We start from the raw sequence: 20,371 nt of genomic DNA, 5'->3' as shown, positions 1-20,371 counted from the left end.
CTCTTTACATTAGCGCACCACCGCCACCAGGTGGGAAATTATATGCTTGCAATAACATTTTCCATAGCATTTTATTTACATAACATAGCCTACATACAACAGTCTATGGTTCAATGCCTTAATACTCGAGACAATATTCAACGATTATTCATTTGTTTGACCTTTTCCTCCAGTTTGAAACAATAGGTGAAATAAGCCAAATGTGCATTTTAACTAAGAATCCTGTAAAGCAAGCTACTGACCACAGTCCCATAGTTTTAAACAGTCTAACAATATAAAATGTTGAGAAAAAAAATACCCCCCCCCCCACAAAAAAAACATGTTGATCTTCAATCGAAGAGGGGGGGATTACCCACCACGCGTGACGTCAGCAGAGACCACTAGTTTCTTCTTAACCAGTCTTCTCCATGTTCATCATAATCAGTGGCACATTCGTTATAGCCGAGGATAGAGCACCATCCAGGGGTAGGGCAGCCGAACCGAGTCCCTGCGGTAGTCATGGCGGCGCCGTTAGCCCACTTCGATGAAGACTGGCAGGATTTCAACGAATTCAAGGCGGCCTCAGGGTCGCCCAACCGACTGGACCAGCTGAACTCCTCGAACGTGGCTGACACGGGCCTGGTGGAGGATTTCTCGGACATCGACAACAGCTTCTCGGGGGAGATATGTAGCTTCAAATCAATGGAGGACCTTGTCCACGACTTCGATGAGAAGCTGACAGTTTGCTTCCAGAATTACAACACTGAAACTGAAAACATAGCCCCCATTAAACCTATCACAGAAGATAATTTCCTCAAGGACGACGAGTGAGTGTGAATTGTGTGCTACTTTATTATTTTAGCATTGTTAACCTATCATTTGAAATCTGTTTGCTAAACTAGTTCGTTAGCCCACCATTGCTATGGTTAGCCTACTGCTAACTAGCCATTTAACCAACAGGGTTGTTCGCTAGATAGCCACGGTTGTGTTGAATCTACGTGATACAAAGGTAACTTAAGAAAATCAGGACTTCAAAACCAGAGTCTTCAAGAGGTTACATTTGTATATTGTTTCTAGCACTTTGCTATAACACTTAACTGACCTGTGTTTTCAATGTAACTAGCGACCCAACTTTAGTTCGTAAACAACTTGATATTTGCATTGCAAATCAAAGTCAAATTAAATGTATTTGTCACATACACATGGTTAGCAGATGTCAATGCGAGTGTAGCGAAATGCTTGTGCTTCTAGTTCCGACAATGTATTGATTTCCTAAACAGTCCCTCCTTTCACATAAGTGACTTCAAAATATTAGACTACGGTGTGTCTCGTGCATTAGCTATGTGCACCTGCAATTCGTTTTCACCGTTCCGGCACTGTAGTTAGTTAGTATACTGACTTTAAAGTCATCTGAGTCTGTTTAAACTCACGACAGACGGGAGTCTGGGCTGTTCTCTATTGACTTCACTGCTGATGAACCACATCGTGACATTTTAAATAATTGAAAACACATACATCGAGGTACATTTTTTTAATGGTTATTGAAAGGGCACACTTCAGCTCAGATTATGTGATGGACAGCGTTTATAAAACCAGTGATCTGTAGAGGACATCTAAGCTCAACCCTCCTCTTCACCCCTCAACTTGCTCTATACACGCACACACAGCCTACCGAGATCGTGTATTTTGATATTGGCAGCCTTGTACGTTGCTCTTGAGTCAGGTCCAAAGAATCTTGAGGGAAACACTGTACCCTTTTACAATAAAATGCGCTCCCATATGTAGGCCTAAACTAAACAGTCCCTGTTTTAGAATATTATGAACCAGGTGAGTCGAGCCCTGAATGCTGATTTGGCTGAAATATGTGGTATATCAGACCATATACCATGGGTATGACAAATTTGTTTTTACTGTTCTAATTCCATTGTAACCAGTTTATAATAGCAGTAAGGCACCTCCGGGTTTGTGGTATGGCCAATATACCACGGCAAAGGGCTGTCTCCAGGCACTCCGGGATGCGTTGTGTAAGAACAGCCCTTAGTCATGGTATATTGGCCATATACCACACCCCCTCGGGCCTTATTGCTTAAGTAACACATGCTATAACAAAGGTAGCTTGGCTATCACTATAATAAAGACTTGTGGAGATGGCAGAGGATCTGTTAACCTGTGATGTTGGTCTACAGTACAGCCAGTGTCATCTCCCTAAAATGGTCTCCTGAGCTGTCTCACTCAATACAGATACAACCTTGGCGATGTCAGCTCCGCTTTGGTCGTAATATCAATTTCCAGGGAAAGAGCTAATTGAATTCACGCATAAATACACACACACACACAGAGAGAGAACATGTACACACAGACCTAGTTTTGCAATGCCACTATTAGGACTAGGGTGAGGAGGATGAATGTGAGGGAAGTGGAGGGGGGAGTTTGGACAGAAAGAGCAGTGCACTGAGGGCAGCGAAGTCCTTTCATGAGTGACTGCCCATTTGGAGGACATGCCTTGCCTCCTAACTAGCTCTGTAGTTGGCTAATGGCCTAGCTCCATGCAGAGACACACAGCGAGGATGACAGGAAGACTGGAAGGAGTGTGTGTGTTTTATATTCCCTAATATGCTTTTGGGGAAAGTTTCAGGATCAACTTCCTAGGAGAACTACTCATGAAGCTACATAGACCCACTGGCCACAGAGAGGCTTGTTTATCACTAGCCACTTTAAACAATGCTACTTAATATAATGTTTACATACCCTACATTACTCATCTCATATGTATATGTATATACTGTACCCTATATCATCTACTGCATATTTGTAATACATGTATCACTAGCCACTTTAAACTATGCCACTTTGTTTACATACCCTACATTACTCATCTCATATGTATATACTGTACTCGATACCATCTACTGCATCTTGCCTATGCCGTTCTGTACCATCACTCATTCATATATCTTTATGTACATATTCTTTATCCCTTTACACTTGTGTGTATAAGGTAGTAGTTTTGGAATTGTTAGGTTAGATTACTCGTTGGTTGTTACTGCATTGTTGAAACGAGAAGCACAAGCATTTCGCTACACTCGCATTAACATTGCTAACCAAATACATTTGATTTGATTTTGTTTTATGCGGGGTGTGTGCATGGTTGAGAATAGCAATGCCACGGTCAAAGGGTGACACCGACACAGGGCCAAAGTGGTTCCTGCATTGCCCCCTTTTTAGGGAACCTATCCCAAAACTGTATGTTGTTAATGGTAATAATGCTGTGTTAGTGAGAAAGCAAGCGGGAGGGAGAGAGTGGGGTTATGCAAATAACACATGTCTGTCTATTCATTGGAGTGTCTCTCTGATGCAAAGCCTTTCTGACGCGTGGGTTCACAATGCCCATCCTCACATTGCTCGCAGCAGTCAGGGTCAGACAGACGCACACACACACACTCATACTCGCATGTATCTTACGCAAAACACATTTTCTTCCTCGCATGTATCTTACACATGCTCACTCCAATTGTGTAGCGGTATCTATGTACAAAATGGAAGAAAGGTCCATGAAAATGTATTCTGTATTTTCCTGTAACGTAAAGCAGTGCCCTTTTATAAGAAAAGACTTGGACAATACATTTGGCATTGAGAAATGCTAGATTCCTGTGCTGTTAGCAGCGAGCAGAGAGATGCGAGCTGTATCAAAGACAGAGACAAGTGGTGTGTGGGTGGCTGGTGAGAAAAGAGGATGACAAACTACTGCCAACTAATGATGTGTCAGTGTTGGAAAGGTTTTTTTTTGTGCTGTGAATGAAAATGTTCTCTTTCCTTCTCCCTTCCTCGTTTCTCACCCTCTTTCGACCTGACATTGTTCTCCATTAATTCTCCCCCACTTATTCTTCTCTTGTCACCCTCTCATTCTCTTCATTCCCCTCACCATATTCCTCTTTCACCGTTTTTTCCCTCTCCCTCCCTCAGCGTGTGGAATGCTCTGACCGATAACTACGGCAATGTGATGCCAGTGGACTGGAAGACCTCTCACATTCGCTCCCTGCATCTCCCCACTCTCAATCTCTGTGAGCAGGGGGTAAGACACACACACATACACGGTCTGCACCTCCTAGAGCTTAAATATATGGCTTAAAAGTCATATCTAGATTTTTTTTCATCAATATTTAATTTCATTTAACCTTTTATTTAACCAGGAAGTGCTCATTGAGATTAAAATCTATTTTTCAAGAGCGACCTGGCCAAGATAGGCAGCACCAAGTCATTACAAAAAAATTAGATAGACAACGGGAAAAACTACAACTAATCTAGTAAAAACCATTGAATTCACAAGAGTATAAAACAGCAAATTTAAAACATTGACAGGTCAGGGAATCAGCCTCAAATCAGCCCAAGACGATGGCGCAGAGTACATAAAAGCCCTTTTACCAAATTCAGTTTGGACATTTGGAACAGTTAGCAGGATAAAGTCCAGTGAACGAAGAGTACCCACCACATTTCTGAACAATAAAAATGCACAAATAAAAAGGTAGTAAACCCAAAATGGCTTTGTAAATAAAAGTATACCAGTGACTGAGCCTACGAGTGACTAGAGAAGGCCAGCCAACCCTGGTTTACAAAATGCAGTGGTGCGAAAGGGTTTTGCAGTTTAAAAGAAATCTCAAAGTGCCATGGTAAAGAATGTCAATTGATCTCAAACACTGAGCGGAAGCATTCATATATAAAATATCCCCATAGTCTCGTATAGACATAAATGTAGCTGATACTAGCCGCCTCCTGGCTTCAAAAGAAAAACAGGCCTTATTTCTTGCATTAGAAAACACCATTAGTTTAGTTTTGTCAGTATTGAGGATAAGCTTCAATTGACGCAAGGTATGTTGAACAGTATAAAAAGCAGTTTGCATGTTCTGGAAAGCTTTTGTAAGAGACGAGGCACAACAGTAAATAACAGTCATCAGCATAAAAATTGAGTTGTGCATTTTTGGACATTTTTTGTCTAAATCATTTATATAAATAGTGAATAAGAGAGGACCAAGTACAGAGCCTTGGGGCACACCAAGACAGACAATTCAACAGACATAAGCCCATCAAATTGAGTGCACTGAGTTCTATCAGACAGCTAGTTAGCAAACCATGCAACTGCATGCTCCGAAAGACCTACACTCGACAATCTCTGCCTTAGTATAGCATGATCAACTGTATCAAAAGCCTTAGCGAGATCAATAAAAAGTGAGACACAGTGCTGTTTTTTGTCAATGGCTTCAGTGATATCATTGAAAACCTTCATGGCTGCTGTAATTGTGCTATGCTTCTTCCTGAAGCCCGATTGGTACATTGATAAAATAGAGCTAGTAAATCAAAACTCTTTTAGCTGTTCACTTACAAGGGTTTCAAGTATTTTCACCAGGGGTGACAGCTTTGAGATTGGCCTATAATTATTTAAGAGTTGGATCTCCCTCTTTTAAATGTGGTAGGACAAATGCTGATTTCCAGAGCTTTGATTAAAATATATATACACCTCGATTAAAATATATATATATATATAAGCTTTGTTGTACAATTGTTAAGGGTCAAATACACTGCATTTCAAACGGTCAGCAATAATGTAATGAATTGAAGGCTTGTGAAATTGTACCTAGGATTAATATAAGCCTTCTACAACTACAGGACCCACTAATAATTTAATCAAAATAGTGTCATCTGCTTTTTTTCAATGATCAATGATCTGGCATTCAAGTCTCTGAAAATTCCTTTTTGTTACAAATTTGACCAGAACCATACATGATGCACATTCACTAATAATGACTTATTGTAGCAGGCATTATAGAAAATGTATTCAAGTCTCATAAACCATCTCTCAAGCACAAGCCTACATGCTAGTGACTAGCCAGCTAAGTTTTATATTTTAAATGTAGCCAACTTGGATCTATTTTCTAGCTAACAAGGTAGGACAGTTGAAATGTTATGAACACACCCTTCCGTCTCCAACTGTTTGAACAGCATGCTGGACTGTCCACTTTGTTCAGATGTTGAAATCAAGTTGCCTACCTTATTTCTCAGAACGAGATGACAATTCCTTATAGAATTGTTTTATGCTTATTACAGATTTATAAAACACAGAATAGACAGCTAGTATAACAGTCTTTGGCTAAAATGCTGCTAGTGGTACGTGTTAACGCAATGCCACACACAACAAACTGAGCATACATTTCCCAAATCAACGTTTATTGATATTCCTGTTTTAGTAGTGTCTGCTCTGTGTGCAGTATAAGGAGTAGAGACATAAAAGGGATATAGTTGGAGGGTTACTTCTCTATTAGAGTAAAATAATGTCTCAATGTGTTTTGGTGACCATATGACCCATTCTGTTGGACCAAACCTCAACTGCAAATTGTGAGTTGAACCCGCTTGTCAGAGCGGAACAAGGGATCTCTCATTTTTAGGAGGGGCTTGCCGTGTGTGTAAATGGGAAGGTGTGCTGCGCAGAAGCAGACGAGACCAAAAAGACACTATGAGAACACGTGGACACAAACGCTCATAAAAATGAAAAATACAGGCATTTGGAATATCATGCTAGAACATTTTTTTATATATATATATATCTCGCCCTAGCACCTCCCCACCAAGCTGACTGCATCTCCCTTTTTTGCTCTCTCTCCATCTCTGATCTCTGCTCCCTCTCTCTGTGATGGACAGAAGCTGGACAACATGCCTCTTGACCTGTCTGATGATGATGAGGAGCTGAGGGAACAGATGGACATGCACTCCATCATCGTGTCCTGCGTCAACGACGAGCCACTCTTCACCGTCGAGCAGGTACACACACACACTCGCTCTCTCTTTCTGTCACGTCTCAAATACACCTTACGCACACACACTCCTACTTACAAAGCCACACCCGTAACACTGTGTGTGTTTGTTTGTTGCAGGTGATCGAGGAGATTGAGGAGCTGATGGAGGAGTCTCCAGACCCAGAGGATGATGAGAGCCCGTCCCAGTCAGACCTGTCCATGCTCTCCCAAGACCTCAGCAACCTCAAACGCTCCAGCTCCAACACCAGCTATGAGGACCGTGAGTTACTCCTAACTCTCATCTAAATCCCTAACAACTAAAGTGTTAACAGCTCCTTGCAGCTACATTGTATACATGTACGGGTTGTGCAACTGAACAGCAGATACAGGCTCACAGTAGCATTGTTACGTAATAGACATTAGATACAACTGAACAGCAATTGCTGCATGTTTGTTATGTAACTTGTAAATGCACATCAAATCAAGACTTTAATGCAAACATTTGTGACTGACCTTGTAAGTGTATGTTAGTATGTGATACCCCCCATGTGTAATGTGATTTGTCAAGCCCTGTTTAAGTGTGTGTTGGTATGTTCTGCGTCGTCTGTCAGGCCTGCATCGTCTGTCAGTCTCAGAGCTGAGCGAGGCCTTGGAGGAGGTGGAGACTGCCATCAGGCGCTACAGTGAGGAGCTGATCCAGGTCCTGGCTCTGAGGGACGAGCTGGACTTTGAGAAGGAGGTGAAGAACAGCTTCATCTCGCTGCTCATCGAAGTGCAGAACCGGCAGAAGGAGCACCGCGAGCTGCTCCGCCAGAAGAAGAAGACCAGGCCCACAGGCAGTGCCCTGAGGGCAGACAGGACACACGTTCCTGGGACGGTGAGAGAGACAGATGCATACATAGTTTTGTATACATTGAAATCCATATAATGAATGTTGTGATGCAGACATGCGCGTATAGATATGTGTGTTGTGGACACTCCCTCATTCATAGATGCACCACAAGGGAAGATGCATGCACTGGAAACTGTGGGGGGTGCAAATGCACATAAAAGCAACAAAACACCCTGCAGTGCTGTACTAACTCCTGCCACACTCACCCTGCAGACCCTGTTGGGTCTCTGCCCTTACACTTTATTCTACAGTCAGCTATTTTCCAGCTAGTTCCTATGTACATGGTGACATTTTGTCTTAGTATGTCTTAGTAAATACCAGCTGAAAACAGGACTGTCAAATAAAACAACCTGGCGGTCTGACTTCACCCTGCCATTGTTTTTGTCCATTTTGAACTGTTGGACTTCCGTGTGGATAACCTTTCCTTTTCAGAACCTAAAACAATAGAGGGTGGAATCCAGCTCTATACCCCTCTCCTGCTCTCTGGAGTGCTCATGTCCTTTTGGAGGGTTTCTCATACTTTGGTAGTTTTCTCTCTCCCTCCTTCCGCTTCCTCCTTTTAGCTCTTCACTATGGAGGGACTCTCCACTGTCATTCAGAACGGCCTCCGTCAAACTTTCGGCAGCACAGGAGGGGACAAACAGGTGCCCCTCTCTCTCTCTCTCTAGCTACCCATCCTCTTCTTTTCAGTTTTTTTCTCTACAGCTTTTGCTGCTACTATGTTCTCACCATGTCCTCTTTATTTGACCATCTTTCTTTTTCACTTTTTCTATCAAACTATTTCTTAAGCCCTCTGCTGTCTTACCCCCTGGCTCATTCTATGTCCATCAAATACAAATTAAGCATTTCTGCTTCTCTGCTTTCATATCCTTCTCTTTTTGTCTCTTTTTTTGTTTCCTATGATTTTCCTGTAATATACTGTAATATATAATAATATATGCCATTTAGCAGACTGTTTTATCCAAAGCAACTTAGTCATGCGTGCATACATTTTTACGTATGGGTGGTCCTGTTTGATGAACTGAGTTCTGTCTTGAGATTGGCAGGAACTTGATGCTGAATCATCCAATAGTGTGGTCTTTATTTCCTGCAAACAAGCGTCCCCTTATTACTATGGGTGTGCTCGTGGGAAATGGGAAGTCGTAAGTCCGACATTGTGCTCACGTGCCTTTTTGAAGTCTGAACAATTCTTGAACCAATAAGATTGTACATGGCTAAAAATAAAGTTAGCTAGCTTGTGTAACATTGACATATGGTCAAACTAGCTACATTCTCCATATTGATACGGTTGGAAATGTCAAACTGATTTGTTGACATCTCTTGGTTGAAAAGGTAAATGGTCAGTGGTGAAATGTCGCAACTCGGGTAACAACATATTCTGAGTTTCCCACTTGTAATTCTGACTTGGAGGGTCATTCAAGTGAAATTTCCCACTGGGAACTAGGAGCTTCCGATCAGTCGACCAATGACGCTCTCGCAAATAATCCGTTTCTTGATTTGGAACAAATGCAGGTATTGCCTGGCTACCCAAACTCCTTGCTCTGGCCAAATGATACACCACGCCCACGGAAGTTAGTTTCTACTCCGCAATGAGTGTGGATCTGAGTGTCTCCCTGATGATTTCTAGAATGCAAACACATTCTGATTGGTCCCAGAAACCGATGGGTTGGGCAAGAGCCAGAACACACGAGTTAAAGCTAGGTTTTGAAAATGTGTCATTGGCTTTGATACTCTGATTGGTTAGAGATGATCCAATCGCTGATGACTTTTGTTTTGTACAACACCCCTCATTTTGACGTCACCACACACACGACTTTAAGCATGGCAGTCTCTGTAGCGAACGATAGAGCAGTGGAATAATTCATTTTGAGTAGTCAGGCAAATACAAATGGTGATGGTAAGGTTTTATACTCAAGTTCTTAAGTGGTTTGTAGTGTTGAAATATACTAGAGGTCGACCGATTATGGTTTTTCAACCCCGATACCGATTATTGGAGGACCACCCCCAAAAAAAGCCGATACCGATTTAATCGGCCAATTTCTTTTGACATTTTTTTTAAATGTATTTATTTTTTATTTATTTGTAATAATGACAATTACAACAATACTGAATGAACACTTATTTTAACTTAATATAATACATTAATAAAATCAACTTAGCCTCAAATAAATAATGGAGCATGTTCAATTTGGTTTAAATAACCAAATTTAAGTAAAAGTGCCATATGTGCCATGTAAAAAAGCTAACGTTTGAGTTCCTTGCTCAGAACATGAGAACATATGAAAGCTGGTGGTTCCTTTTAACATGAGACTTCAATATTCCAAGGTAAGAGGTTTTAGGTTGTAGTTAATATAGTATTTATAGGACTATTTCTCTCTCTACCATTTGTATTTCATATACCTTTGACTATTGGATGTTCTTATAGGCACTTTAGTATTGCCAGTGTAACAGTATAGCTTCCGCCCCTCTCCTCGCCCCTACCTTGGCTCGAACCAGGAACACATCGACAACAGCCACACTCGAAGCAGCGTTACCCACTGCTCCACAAAAGCCGCGGCCCTTGCAGAGCAAGGGGAATAACTGCTCCAAGTCTCAGAGCGAGTGATGTTTGAAACACTATTAGCGCGCACCCCACTAACTAGCTAGCCATTTCACATCGGTTACACCAGCCATTAGGCTGATAGGCTTGAAGTCATAAACAGCGCTGTGCTTGCGAAGAGCTGCTGGCAAAACGCACGAAAGTGCTGTTTGAATGAATACGGGCCTGCTGCTGCCCAGTCAGACTGCTCTATCAAATATCATATCATAGACTTATTTATAACATAATAACACACAGAAATATGAGCCTTTGGTCATTAATATGGTCGAATCCGGAAACTATCATTTTGAAAACAAAACGTTTATTATTTCAGTGAAATACGCAACCGTTTGGTATTTTATCTAACGGAATTGATACATTGTACAACCTTCAATGTTATGTCATATTTATGTAAAATTCTGGCAAATGAGTTCGCAATGAGCCAGGCGGCCCAAACTGTTGCATATACCCTGACTCTGCGTGCAATGAATGCAAGAGAAGTGACAATTTCACCTGGTTAATATTGCTTGCTAACCTGGATTTCTTTTAGCTAAATATGCAGGTTTAAAAATATATACTTCTGTGTATTGATTTTAAGAAAGGCATTGGTGTTTATGGTTAGGTACAGTCGTGCAACAATTGTGCTTTGGCAAAATCGCCATCCAAAAATACAGATTTACGATTGTTATGAAAACTTGAAATCAGCCCTAATTAATTGACCATTCCGATTAATCGGTCGACCTCTAAAATATACACTAATTGGCCAGCTTATTAGGTACACCCATATATTACTGGGTCCCACCCCCTTTGCCTCCAGAACAGCCTAAATTCTTCAGGGCATGGATTCTACAAGGTGTGGCGTTCAATTGGTATCAAGGGACCTAACGTGTGCCAGGAAAACATTCCTTACACCAACACCACCAGCCTGTACCGTTGACACCAGGCAGGATGCGGCCAGGATGCGTGCTGCTTACGCCAAATCCGGACTCTTCCATCAGCATGACTCAACAAAAAACGGAATTTGTCAGACCGGGTGATGTTTTTCCACTCCTCAATTGTCCAATGTTTGTGATCATGCGCCCACTCGGGCCGCTTCTTCTTGTTTTTTAGCTAATATGAGTGGAACCCGGTGTGGTCGTCTGCTGCAATAAACCATCTAAGACGAGGATCGGCGAGTTGTGCGTCCCGAGATGCTGTTCTGCATCTCCCTACAAACTGTTGTGCATGAAAAGCCCAGGAGGCTGGCCGTTTCTGAAGTACTGGAACCAGTGTCTTGTACTCCCTCCCTCTCGTTCTGTGTTTGACGTGTTTCTCTCTCTCTCAGTATCTGACCACAGTTATCCCCTATGAGAAGAAGGCTGGCTCCCCCTCTGTGGAAGACCTCCAGATCCTCACCAAGAGTGAGTACTGCTCGCAAACCACACTTGCCTGTCAACTAGCAAGTCAACATGAAAGTTGAGCTGTAATGCCAGAATAGCAGCGTTATAACCATAATATTCACTCCCAAATCACTTTTATGCTCTTCCCTGCAGTTTTGCATGCCATGAGGGAGGACAGTGAGAAGGTACCCAGCCTCCTAACAGACTACATCCTCAAAGGTACTCATTCTCTACCAGTTACAAAACTCTTACTCCCATTCAAAAGACCACACATGGCGATGTACATTCTCAAAGATACTCAATTCCTTTGAGAAAATATTACTCCCATTCAAAACAGCGCTTTTGTCCAGATTGACTGTCTCACTACCACCTAGTGCCGAAGAAAGTTACTGCAGGACACAAGGGTTAGGACATTTTGTTAGGAGGGTCTACTTCCAGTGTGTTCTTTGTTCCCTGAAGTGTGTCATACTAGGCCTGCAAGGTTGTTCTGAGCCTTCCATCTTGACCTTTACCCTCCTTGTCTTTCGTCTCTGCTGCGCTGCTCTCTCGCTAGCTCTGGTATGAGAGGGCTGGACGTGGAGGTTTGTGAGGCACACAGACTCACACAATCATGGACACATGTATATAAACATACACACGCAAAGTGTCAAGAGCCCCCTCACACACCTCCTTCCAGACGACACCCTTCAATGTATACTCTGCCGTGCTTGTGACTATGGTGTACACTCACTTACCCTCTGTCTTACACGCACTCCCTCCTAGACTCACACACACTCTTGCTCACTCCCACTTCCCGCCAAGCTTTTAGCACTATAGAGCTGTTCACGTGAGTGCTGTCCTGTTCACCTAAGTGAGTCCCTCTCTTCTTTCTCAAACCTCTCATCCCTTAGTGGCTCTCCTCCATGTGCGATGAATCCTCTTTTACGCACATATTTTCATTTGGTGGATCATTTATTGGTTGACAGCTGTTTTCTGTGTATTCTTGTCGCTGCAGTACTGTGTCCCACATAGACCTAGTGGAGGAGCCCCCTGTTCTAGAACATTCGGACGGAACACTCAGGAGCTGCAGATTTCTGGAACATACCAATGGAAGGAGAGCCCCCCCACCCCTCTAAGGTGGACTCTTCCTGTTGGAGTCGTCGTCCCCCCCCCGCCACATCTTTTCCCTCGACTTATAAGAGTCACATTTTAATACCTGATGCTTTACCTTACCTTTTTACATGTAATTTTTAAGTGTGTTTTAATGTTCTAATGCTATAATCTCACCTTCGTTTTGTCTTCTCTGCATGTTAGTGTCTCTGTTAGCCTGTTGGCAGTATTACTCTCCATTGTCTAAAGTGTCTTTCTGTACTTGTTTTCTATCCTCTGTTTGCACTAATGTAAAAGAACTTGAGAGGGGAAACTAATTCATGTCTCTACATTCACCAGTCTGTCTTTTCACATCAGTAAGAAATAGGGTGAGGAGACAAGGAGAAGTCACTTGGACCACTGGAATGCGTCATTCCTCTGTTAGACTGGCCAATGCCCTCTGACTGGGGTGTATATATAGGAGGGATGGGGAAATAAGGCTTCTTGAACCTCTATGGGTGGGATCAGTCATGGAGTCCAATGGGAGCGCTCCACTTTAACAGAGATCCTATGGATCAGAGTAATTAATGATTGACAGACTATGGTATTAGTGGGATTCAGAAGCCTTGTTCCCCCCTTGTACATTTCACAAACCCTGTCAGTTTGTCTTTGCATGCTGGTACATAGGATTAGGGAGCTACACTAGTGACATGTTATAAATCATTATTTTCTATACTACAATGGGGAAATTGCACAAATAGAACATGTATTTTTAATTGATAACTTCTCAAAAAATGGAAAAAAATATGACAGAAGTTAGTTAGAAGGTAACCTGAAAGAACAAGCTTGTACAGCTTTTTGTTTTTCTGTAGTTTTAGAGAAATTAGGGACTTTTTGCTGCCAGTAGTGTGGCCACTTATGACATCACCATTCTTATGTAAACAATAGCTGTCAACCTCTGACCCCTCCTAGTGACATTTACATTATGACCCTGTGAACTTGCCTGCCTCATACCTCACCTCTTAGTATGTACTGAAAGTTCAGGGTTATTTGAGTATTTCAGTGGATATAACACTATTATTAGGATGTTGAAATAATGGTGTAATTGCTGTGAGTTGATCCTACCATGTTGTTTTTAAAACCAATAACTCTTTGATGTTGTGTTGAGGATCAAGTGATGGTGTAATCAGTCGGTGATCTGTTCTTGTCCAACAGTAGTAGAACACTAAATCGTTGTATGTACTTATGGAGACAATGTAACGGAGGTAGGGAGGTTTCTGTTCAAAGACAGGAGAGATCCTTCGAACACCAACATTTCTATAACCTCTTGTCTACATCCACAACCGCCAACCTTCACCAGCACTATCTGTCATGGCAACGCTATGCTTGGTACCCCACAAACCTGTCAAATCGTCAGCAGGTAACTAAGCTCAGTGCACAATAATTGTAGTCGCACACAAACCGATCGCGTCCAGTCTATCACTACTCTACACCAAGAGCAGTGGTGGCGATGTTGTTACTCTTTGTTGGGGGGGGGGAATGTTTTAACATTAGCAAGCCCAGCGTCCTGCAGCTTGAGTAGCCATGTAGTAGGTTTTGTCAGACCTAGGCCTGAGTAGTAGTATAATGACATCAGTGATTGATAAGGCTACAGATAAGTATAGGCTAGAACCTGAAGACCTAGCCAAGTGGTTGTTGTAGCATCAGCTTGTAGCTCTATAGTAAAACTACTGTTGTAGTAACTGCTGGACAAAGTATTGAGAAGCCGCCTGACACCTATAGACAGCAACTAGACATCCCAGGTAAGAAGTCCACGGTAGTGCCAATTCTGTCCTCGCTATTAGAAGTCGAATCATGGTGTCTAATGGAAGCTTTTCCCTGGATTAAAGTGTGACGAGGTAATGGGTTTCAGTTGAATGTCTCCGAAGGTAGATTTGTTTAGTAAGGGAAGCCAGCAGACCTCTAGGTACTGTACAGAATCAAATGCAACTATCTTTCAATTGTAGCTAGCTTCAAAAGCATTCACAAGCCCTAGCATGTGCTGCATGCACTTTTACTTCAGATAAATCAAACGAATGGTAAGCAATAATGTCACACTAAAGGAATCCTTAGCATTGAACCACGTTGCAATGAGAAAGTTAAGCCGAACTGAAATGTATACTCGCTTGGGTGGGGTTTGGACTCCTTGAAACTGGAGTCAAATTGAGTAGTATAATTTGGGTGGTCCTGAAGCGGCACAGCGTCGTCACGGAGATCAGAGAAGGTTATTGACTCAGATGAAGCTCTGCCCCTCGTCGCCTGGTCCCTCTATTTGAGCAAAAATATCAGCGTATATCCACACTTTATCTAGAGAATTATATTTATATAAACACAAGCAACAAAAAAGGCTGCCTTTGTAAATGCCTGAAATTTTGTATATATCTACTCGTTTATTTTTAATGCACTATACTTCGTCCCCCATTTGGGGTTTTTATGTTTACATGTCTTGTCATGTGGTACTACAGTACATTAATTTATTCGGTAAGTGTTTTTGTTTTGTAACCATATTATTGACTAGTGGTACAAACTTTTTGGGCCAGAATTGCATCTGGAGCTCATTTCAAATAAAATTATGATATGTTGACTTGGTATCATGCTATTGGTTTTCACCTTTTTACTCATTTAAGTTGCTATCAAAAATAAATTGGTCCACACTTTTATTACATACAATCTGTACACAGAAATTGTGCAGCGACTTAATCAAAAGGCATTCTTACATTCAGAGCAACAGCAAGTCAATATACAAATATGTTTATATAAAATGAAAACACTGTTCTCTTTGTATTTTAGGTCAGTGTAGCTATAAGAAATCCCAAAACAAATTTCAATATAAATGGATGCCTTGATACTGCTCATTGAAACGAACAGGTTCACTTAGAACATTTCCCTATCTCTCTTATCAGTTCCTCTATCTCATCGGGAGTCTTCTCTTTCATGGTGACATTTCTGTCCCTGAATTATGACCAAATAGTCTGGCTTGCAAGACAAGTCCTTTTCTTGGATTATCTTCAGTTAGTCATATTTGGACTTTTATTTTTTGTATTCCATTTTTTATTTAACCCAAGAGTGCTGTTTGGTAGGTCGGTTGCAGTCATAGTCAAATAGGATGTTATTAGTGAATGTCTATGGCTTGCTTTGTGTACCCATCCGACCTCCGTTTGTGAGGGGCTGCCCCTCCAGTCGACCTGTCTGACCTGACAAGGTGAGGGGTGGATTTCAAAGGTCACAGCAGGTCACAGGTTAGTGTCGGTAAACATGGTGTGTTCCTTTCGCACCGTGCTGAAGCCTTTAATAGTGTCGACAAACTCCTCGTCCTCCATAAACTGGTGGATGATGGATGGAAAGAGGGAGGGGGAGAAAGGAGGAGTTAATAAACAAACAAAGAAACATCCTCTAAGCAGGGCCAAGATTCCGGGGTGTCTCACCATCCCGCTGTCGTGGCCTTGAATGTGAGAGTCCCACACTTCCTCCTCCCCTGTCAGCGACTTCCTGTCCATCATCTGGCTCACGCTGCGCCGCAGAGAATTCTGGGAGTGGGCAGAGCCATGGATAGCGGACACGTGGAGGCTGGACACATTAAGGATACCCAGCTCACCCTCGGGAGGGGCGTCGCCACCTGCCCAAAACTTACTGTCCTCCACTCCCTTGGGGCACAGATAGGAGACAAGGCAGCAAGTTACTGTTGTTCAAAATAGACGTGTATGTGTCTGTGGGAGAATTTAAATTGCACACTCCTAGTGTCCTCTCCTCAAAACCCATTGGAGGAGAAGATCAGAGGGGAGTAACCGCTGGCTTTCTCATCTAATGGGTGTTGAGAAGGAGGAGAGAGGACACGGGGAGTATGCCATTGAGATTGTGCCTGCCTGGTCTCTAACCTCCAGGTGCATGGTGAACCCCTTGAGTGTAACACTGTTGGAGGAGCTTGTTGTGTTGGGCACCGTGTCAAACTGAGAGGAGAGAGAATGTGTTACAGAGCGAGACATTTGACACATATCTCATGTTTTCCACTGAGAGAGTCCGAATATACCCCATCTGAGATAAAATATTCCACAATGTTGTATGCAAACTCATCTGAATAAAGTGAATTTCTATATGCTATGAAAGTGCATATAGTTGAATTAAAGTTGAATGACCCATCTCTTTCATAGGATGTTCCCACATACCCAGTTGGGCCGTCTCACCAGGTAGGAGTCGCTGGGGGGATACACGGCCATGGGGCTCCTCTTCTGCATGGGCAGGGCCACCAGAGGGGGGCGCTCTCGAGTGAATGGGGTTCTTTTCAGGGCCTTGTGCAGGATGATCCCCAGAACGATAGCTAAAACCACCAGGGCTACCCCTGTCATCAGCACAATGAACCACAGCTCCCTGTAGAAAAGAGACCCGTCCCCGTTACCCCCCTCCGCCCGCTCCCCACCGGGAGGAGTGGGCTCCACCTGATCTAGAGGGGGAGAGGGAGGGGTAAGAGGAACGGAGGAAACACAAGTGTACAGCAGTTGAACCTGTTTAATTGGGAATAATATCCAACTTGCTGTCTGATTCTTCAATGCTAAAGACCCGCCACTATCACGTCTGGGACAAACCTACTCATCGTATTTATATAGCTGTTTCTTTCTGTGTACTAATGGTCTCTTTATCAGTAAATGCCATTGTGTCCCAGGCTTACTCTGAGTTCTAGGGGCTACAGCTCAAGGTAATGGGCCCAAGTCAACCCTCTTTCTTAGAAAGGTGATCACACAGAGAGAGAGAGGAGATAACCAGGTAACTGGAGACGCACTTGTTGGCGTGGCCTATTTTCTATCCCTCTCTGATCGCACTCCTTCAGCAGCCTCTCTCATCCAACCATCTCTTACCGACCCACTGCTGTGATATTTCTGTCCTTTGTTTGCTAGCTCTCTGAACCAGAGTATTTGTGGTGTATTCACAGTGCAACATTTTTGTTTGACACACCATACTTTCTATGCACAATGACTAGAGTTTTCTTAACTCCTGGTAGCATCAAACCCACATCTTTTTAAAACTACATTTCATCTGATATATGTTAGTTTAGATGATCACACCTAATGTAGACATCATGAAGGCAATGACAGTTGACAGGAAAAGAGAGACTAGAGGGAGGTATGAAGACAGGGAAAGAGATTAAGAGCAGGTTGACTGGCCAGTCCAGAGCCTCACCAGTGCTGGTGTCCGTGTTGTGGTGTGTGGCGGGGGCATAGACACCCCCTCTCCGTGAGGTGCATGTGATCAGGGGGGCAAGGACTGACCGACGGTAAGGGATCACACCTGTTGCCCCATCAATATTTCACACCGCTGTTTACCTTGGCTGATACACACTCTGCAACACCCCACAAATGAGCGCAAATGTCTTCGGAAGGTTTGAAAAATCAAAGTACTCTGTTGTCTTGTCCACCCTGCTCCCCTGCAGTTTGGTCTAGTGGTGTGGTCAGGATGCGGTCAGTGAAAAAGAGAGGCAATAGAGAGATGCAACTTCTGAGTGCTGTTATGGTGTCCTCCTCACCTCAGAGATCTCCCATCAACCCCTGCTTCCCCCCAGCAGCGTCATGGCAACAGCCAGGTGTCAGGTATCAGCTTACCTTGAGAGGCAGGGTGACGGCCAGTCAGAGTACCATGCCTCTCTAATACACGCATTTAACAGTAACTACCTAGATCTTGTTCCACCTCACTGGAAAAACAGTTGTAGTAGTAGTAGTAGTGTCTTTATGATTCACCAGAGTTGGCATGTTCTGGTGAAGGCCAATTTCACTTTGAAAGTCACTTTCAAAATGTCCACCCTGATCTGTATGGATTTCGAGGTGTGTTCCAAAATGAGAACTAAATGAGTGGTAGTATTACATGGATGGGGCCTTGGCAGATGTAACAACAGATCCAAGTCATAGGGACATTAATGCAGTGACGCCTGCACTGAATTATTTTGCCACATGGTGGTGCTAAGTAACAACTCAATACTACCTTATGGCCTGCTACTGTGCAGTACCTGCTCTGAGTCCTGTAGTATTCTGTGTTCCATTATGTCATGTGGAAGATTGTGGAACACATTGTCTTATTAGCTAAATGAAAAGAAGCCCACTAAAAGTACCGCACTAGACTATACATGAGAGTGTAAGAGATAAAGCTACCCTGTGAATCATGTAGATGCATATAAAAGCCTAAAACGTATTGTTTGCTGTTTGAAAAGACTGAGACATCACCATGCAGGTGTTATGTTCTACTGACTTCCTTCTGGTGGCTTTGGTTATGGATGGATCGTGGTCTGACTATAGTGGGAAAAGGCCCTTATATCAAACCAAAGCTCGTATTTAGATGGGAGGGAGCGCCGCTCATCCTTATAATACTCTAATCAGCATTCATACCTCGCCGGGATGATTAGGGACAATGGCTTTTTATTGTGGAAGTGATCTCATTGCAGAGTGGCAGAATCAGCCCTTTACAGCCCATCTCCTCCAGACCCCATCCATCACAGGGTGTCTGGGAGACTGAGATGGTAGACACACACTAACTCACTTAGAGAGAGTGACATATAGGGATGTCACTCACAAGGTAACTCACTTAGGGTAGGTGATATATTGGGACGTCACTCGCCATCACTAACTCACTTAGAGGCAGCCGATGTGGCGAAACGTGTTGGATGCCCGACTTCCATCGTGCCCCTTTTCAGCTTGAATGACTGGTAAATAAACCCATGGATGATTTTGGGGGAGATGTCGGCTACACTCATTCATCCATCCATCTAGAGTATGCTCTGTGCAATTAGTCTTACGACTGACACTTTGACCCGACGCCACCCTCCTCTCCTGGGGCCTCAGTTATCAGCCGTGCGTAGGGTACCAGGGGGTAACTAGCCCCCCCTAAGAACAATGTTTAATTGCTGACACAAAAAAAGCTAAGAAAATTGGAAAGAAAATGAATATGTGGATGAAGGTCATGCTTTAGGCGAATAAACTAAAGGGAAATAAATGGCTACAGTTTACATGGGGTAAAGCTCCAGTTACCACGGTAGATGATTATGGCATAGGGTTTCACAGAAGTGTGTTAAAATCCATTGAATCAGTTTTATTTAGAAATGCTTTAGTAAGCAATACTTAAAAGCTAAGTCAGGTTGTCTTATTTTAATGATTTATATCAAATATGTGAAATGGTGTTGCACGTGTTTTTCTGCAACTAGTCCGTTTGGTGGAAACACACCACTGGTAGGAAAATGCACATATTTTCTATATGCATATTGTAATTCGGTCACATATTGAACGGAAACCTAGCTACTGACAGTCACTCAATTAGCCCATGTCAGCTAACATTTTTTTTGGGGGGGTAGGCTAGGTTAGTCTAGCGGCCAGCTATCTTAAACTTGTAGTAATCATGGTTGAATTACCGATCAGGGGCCCCCATAGATTATGTTAGTCACTCTCACTCAGATATCATATTAAAACTGCAAACATTTCTCTCTCTCCCCCCCATGGCAAAATGTGTAGAATTGTCACGACCGTCGTATGAATAATTGGACCAAGGCGCAGCGTGAGTAGAGTTCCACATTTGAATGATAGTGACACTTCCAAAACAACAAAGATATAACGATCATGAAATACGTCGTGCACATAGGCACTCATACAAAATAATATCCCACATAGCAGGTGGGAAA

General features: G+C 42.9%; 2 protein-coding genes across 5 annotated transcripts; one reads left to right on the top strand and one right to left on the bottom strand.

Moving 5' to 3' along the window:
* Positions 1-356: 356 nt before the first annotated feature.
* On the top strand, positions 357-15,309 carry LOC115107840 (fasciculation and elongation protein zeta-2-like). 2 transcript variants are annotated; one of them, XM_029631509.2, is made up of 9 exons: positions 357-806; positions 3,943-4,051; positions 6,670-6,789; positions 6,903-7,044; positions 7,376-7,641; positions 8,220-8,300; positions 11,559-11,634; positions 11,767-11,832; positions 12,608-15,309. In XM_029631509.2, the coding sequence occupies exons 1-9, from the start codon at positions 499-501 to the stop codon at positions 12,622-12,624; spliced, it is 1,185 nt and encodes a 394-aa protein (XP_029487369.1). In that variant the 5' UTR covers positions 357-498; the 3' UTR covers positions 12,625-15,309. The 2 variants fall into 2 exon arrangements, with proteins under 2 accessions (XP_029487369.1, XP_029487370.1); XM_029631510.2 differs by lacking the exon at positions 8,220-8,300 and having other exon boundaries at positions 360-806.
* si:ch211-57i17.5 (usherin) lies at positions 14,204-18,273 on the bottom strand. Of its 3 annotated transcripts, XM_029631513.2 has the most exons (5): positions 17,893-18,270; positions 16,884-17,158; positions 16,596-16,667; positions 16,146-16,364; positions 14,204-16,043 (listed from the first exon to the last, which is right to left on the bottom strand). In XM_029631513.2, the coding sequence occupies exons 2-5, from the start codon at positions 17,061-17,063 to the stop codon at positions 15,954-15,956; spliced, it is 561 nt and encodes a 186-aa protein (XP_029487373.1). In that variant the 5' UTR covers positions 17,064-17,158; positions 17,893-18,270; the 3' UTR covers positions 14,204-15,953. The 3 variants fall into 3 exon arrangements, with proteins under 3 accessions (XP_029487373.1, XP_029487372.1, XP_064864883.1); XM_029631512.2 differs by having other exon boundaries at positions 14,204-16,364; positions 17,893-18,273; XM_065008811.1 differs by having other exon boundaries at positions 14,204-16,364; positions 16,902-17,158; positions 17,893-18,273.
* Positions 18,274-20,371: the final 2,098 nt, after the last annotated feature.

Source organism: Oncorhynchus nerka, linkage group LG24 (genome assembly GCF_034236695.1).
Source record: "Oncorhynchus nerka isolate Pitt River linkage group LG24, Oner_Uvic_2.0, whole genome shotgun sequence".
Lineage (NCBI taxonomy): Eukaryota > Metazoa > Chordata > Actinopteri > Salmoniformes > Salmonidae > Oncorhynchus > Oncorhynchus nerka.
This window is presented reverse-complemented; position numbering and strand designations above follow the sequence as displayed.

Excerpts from the sequence above, each read along its gene's own strand:
- si:ch211-57i17.5 (XM_029631512.2), bottom strand. The coding sequence starts at position 17,063 with ATGACAGGGGTAGCCCTGGTGGTTTTAGCTATCGTTCTGGGGATCATC. Across the intron at positions 16,668-16,883 it reads TGGTGAGACGGCCCAACTGG|TTTGACACGGTGCCCAACAC; the intron begins GTATGTGGGAAC and ends CTCTCCTCTCAG. Across the intron at positions 16,365-16,595 it reads GGTTCACCATGCACCTGGAG|GGAGTGGAGGACAGTAAGTT; the intron begins GTTAGAGACCAG and ends CTGTGCCCCAAG.
- LOC115107840 (XM_029631509.2), top strand. The coding sequence starts at position 499 with ATGGCGGCGCCGTTAGCCCACTTCGATGAAGACTGGCAGGATTTCAAC. Across the intron at positions 807-3,942 it reads AATTTCCTCAAGGACGACGA|CGTGTGGAATGCTCTGACCG; the intron begins GTGAGTGTGAAT and ends TCCCTCCCTCAG. Across the intron at positions 11,635-11,766 it reads CCTCCAGATCCTCACCAAGA|TTTTGCATGCCATGAGGGAG; the intron begins GTGAGTACTGCT and ends TCTTCCCTGCAG.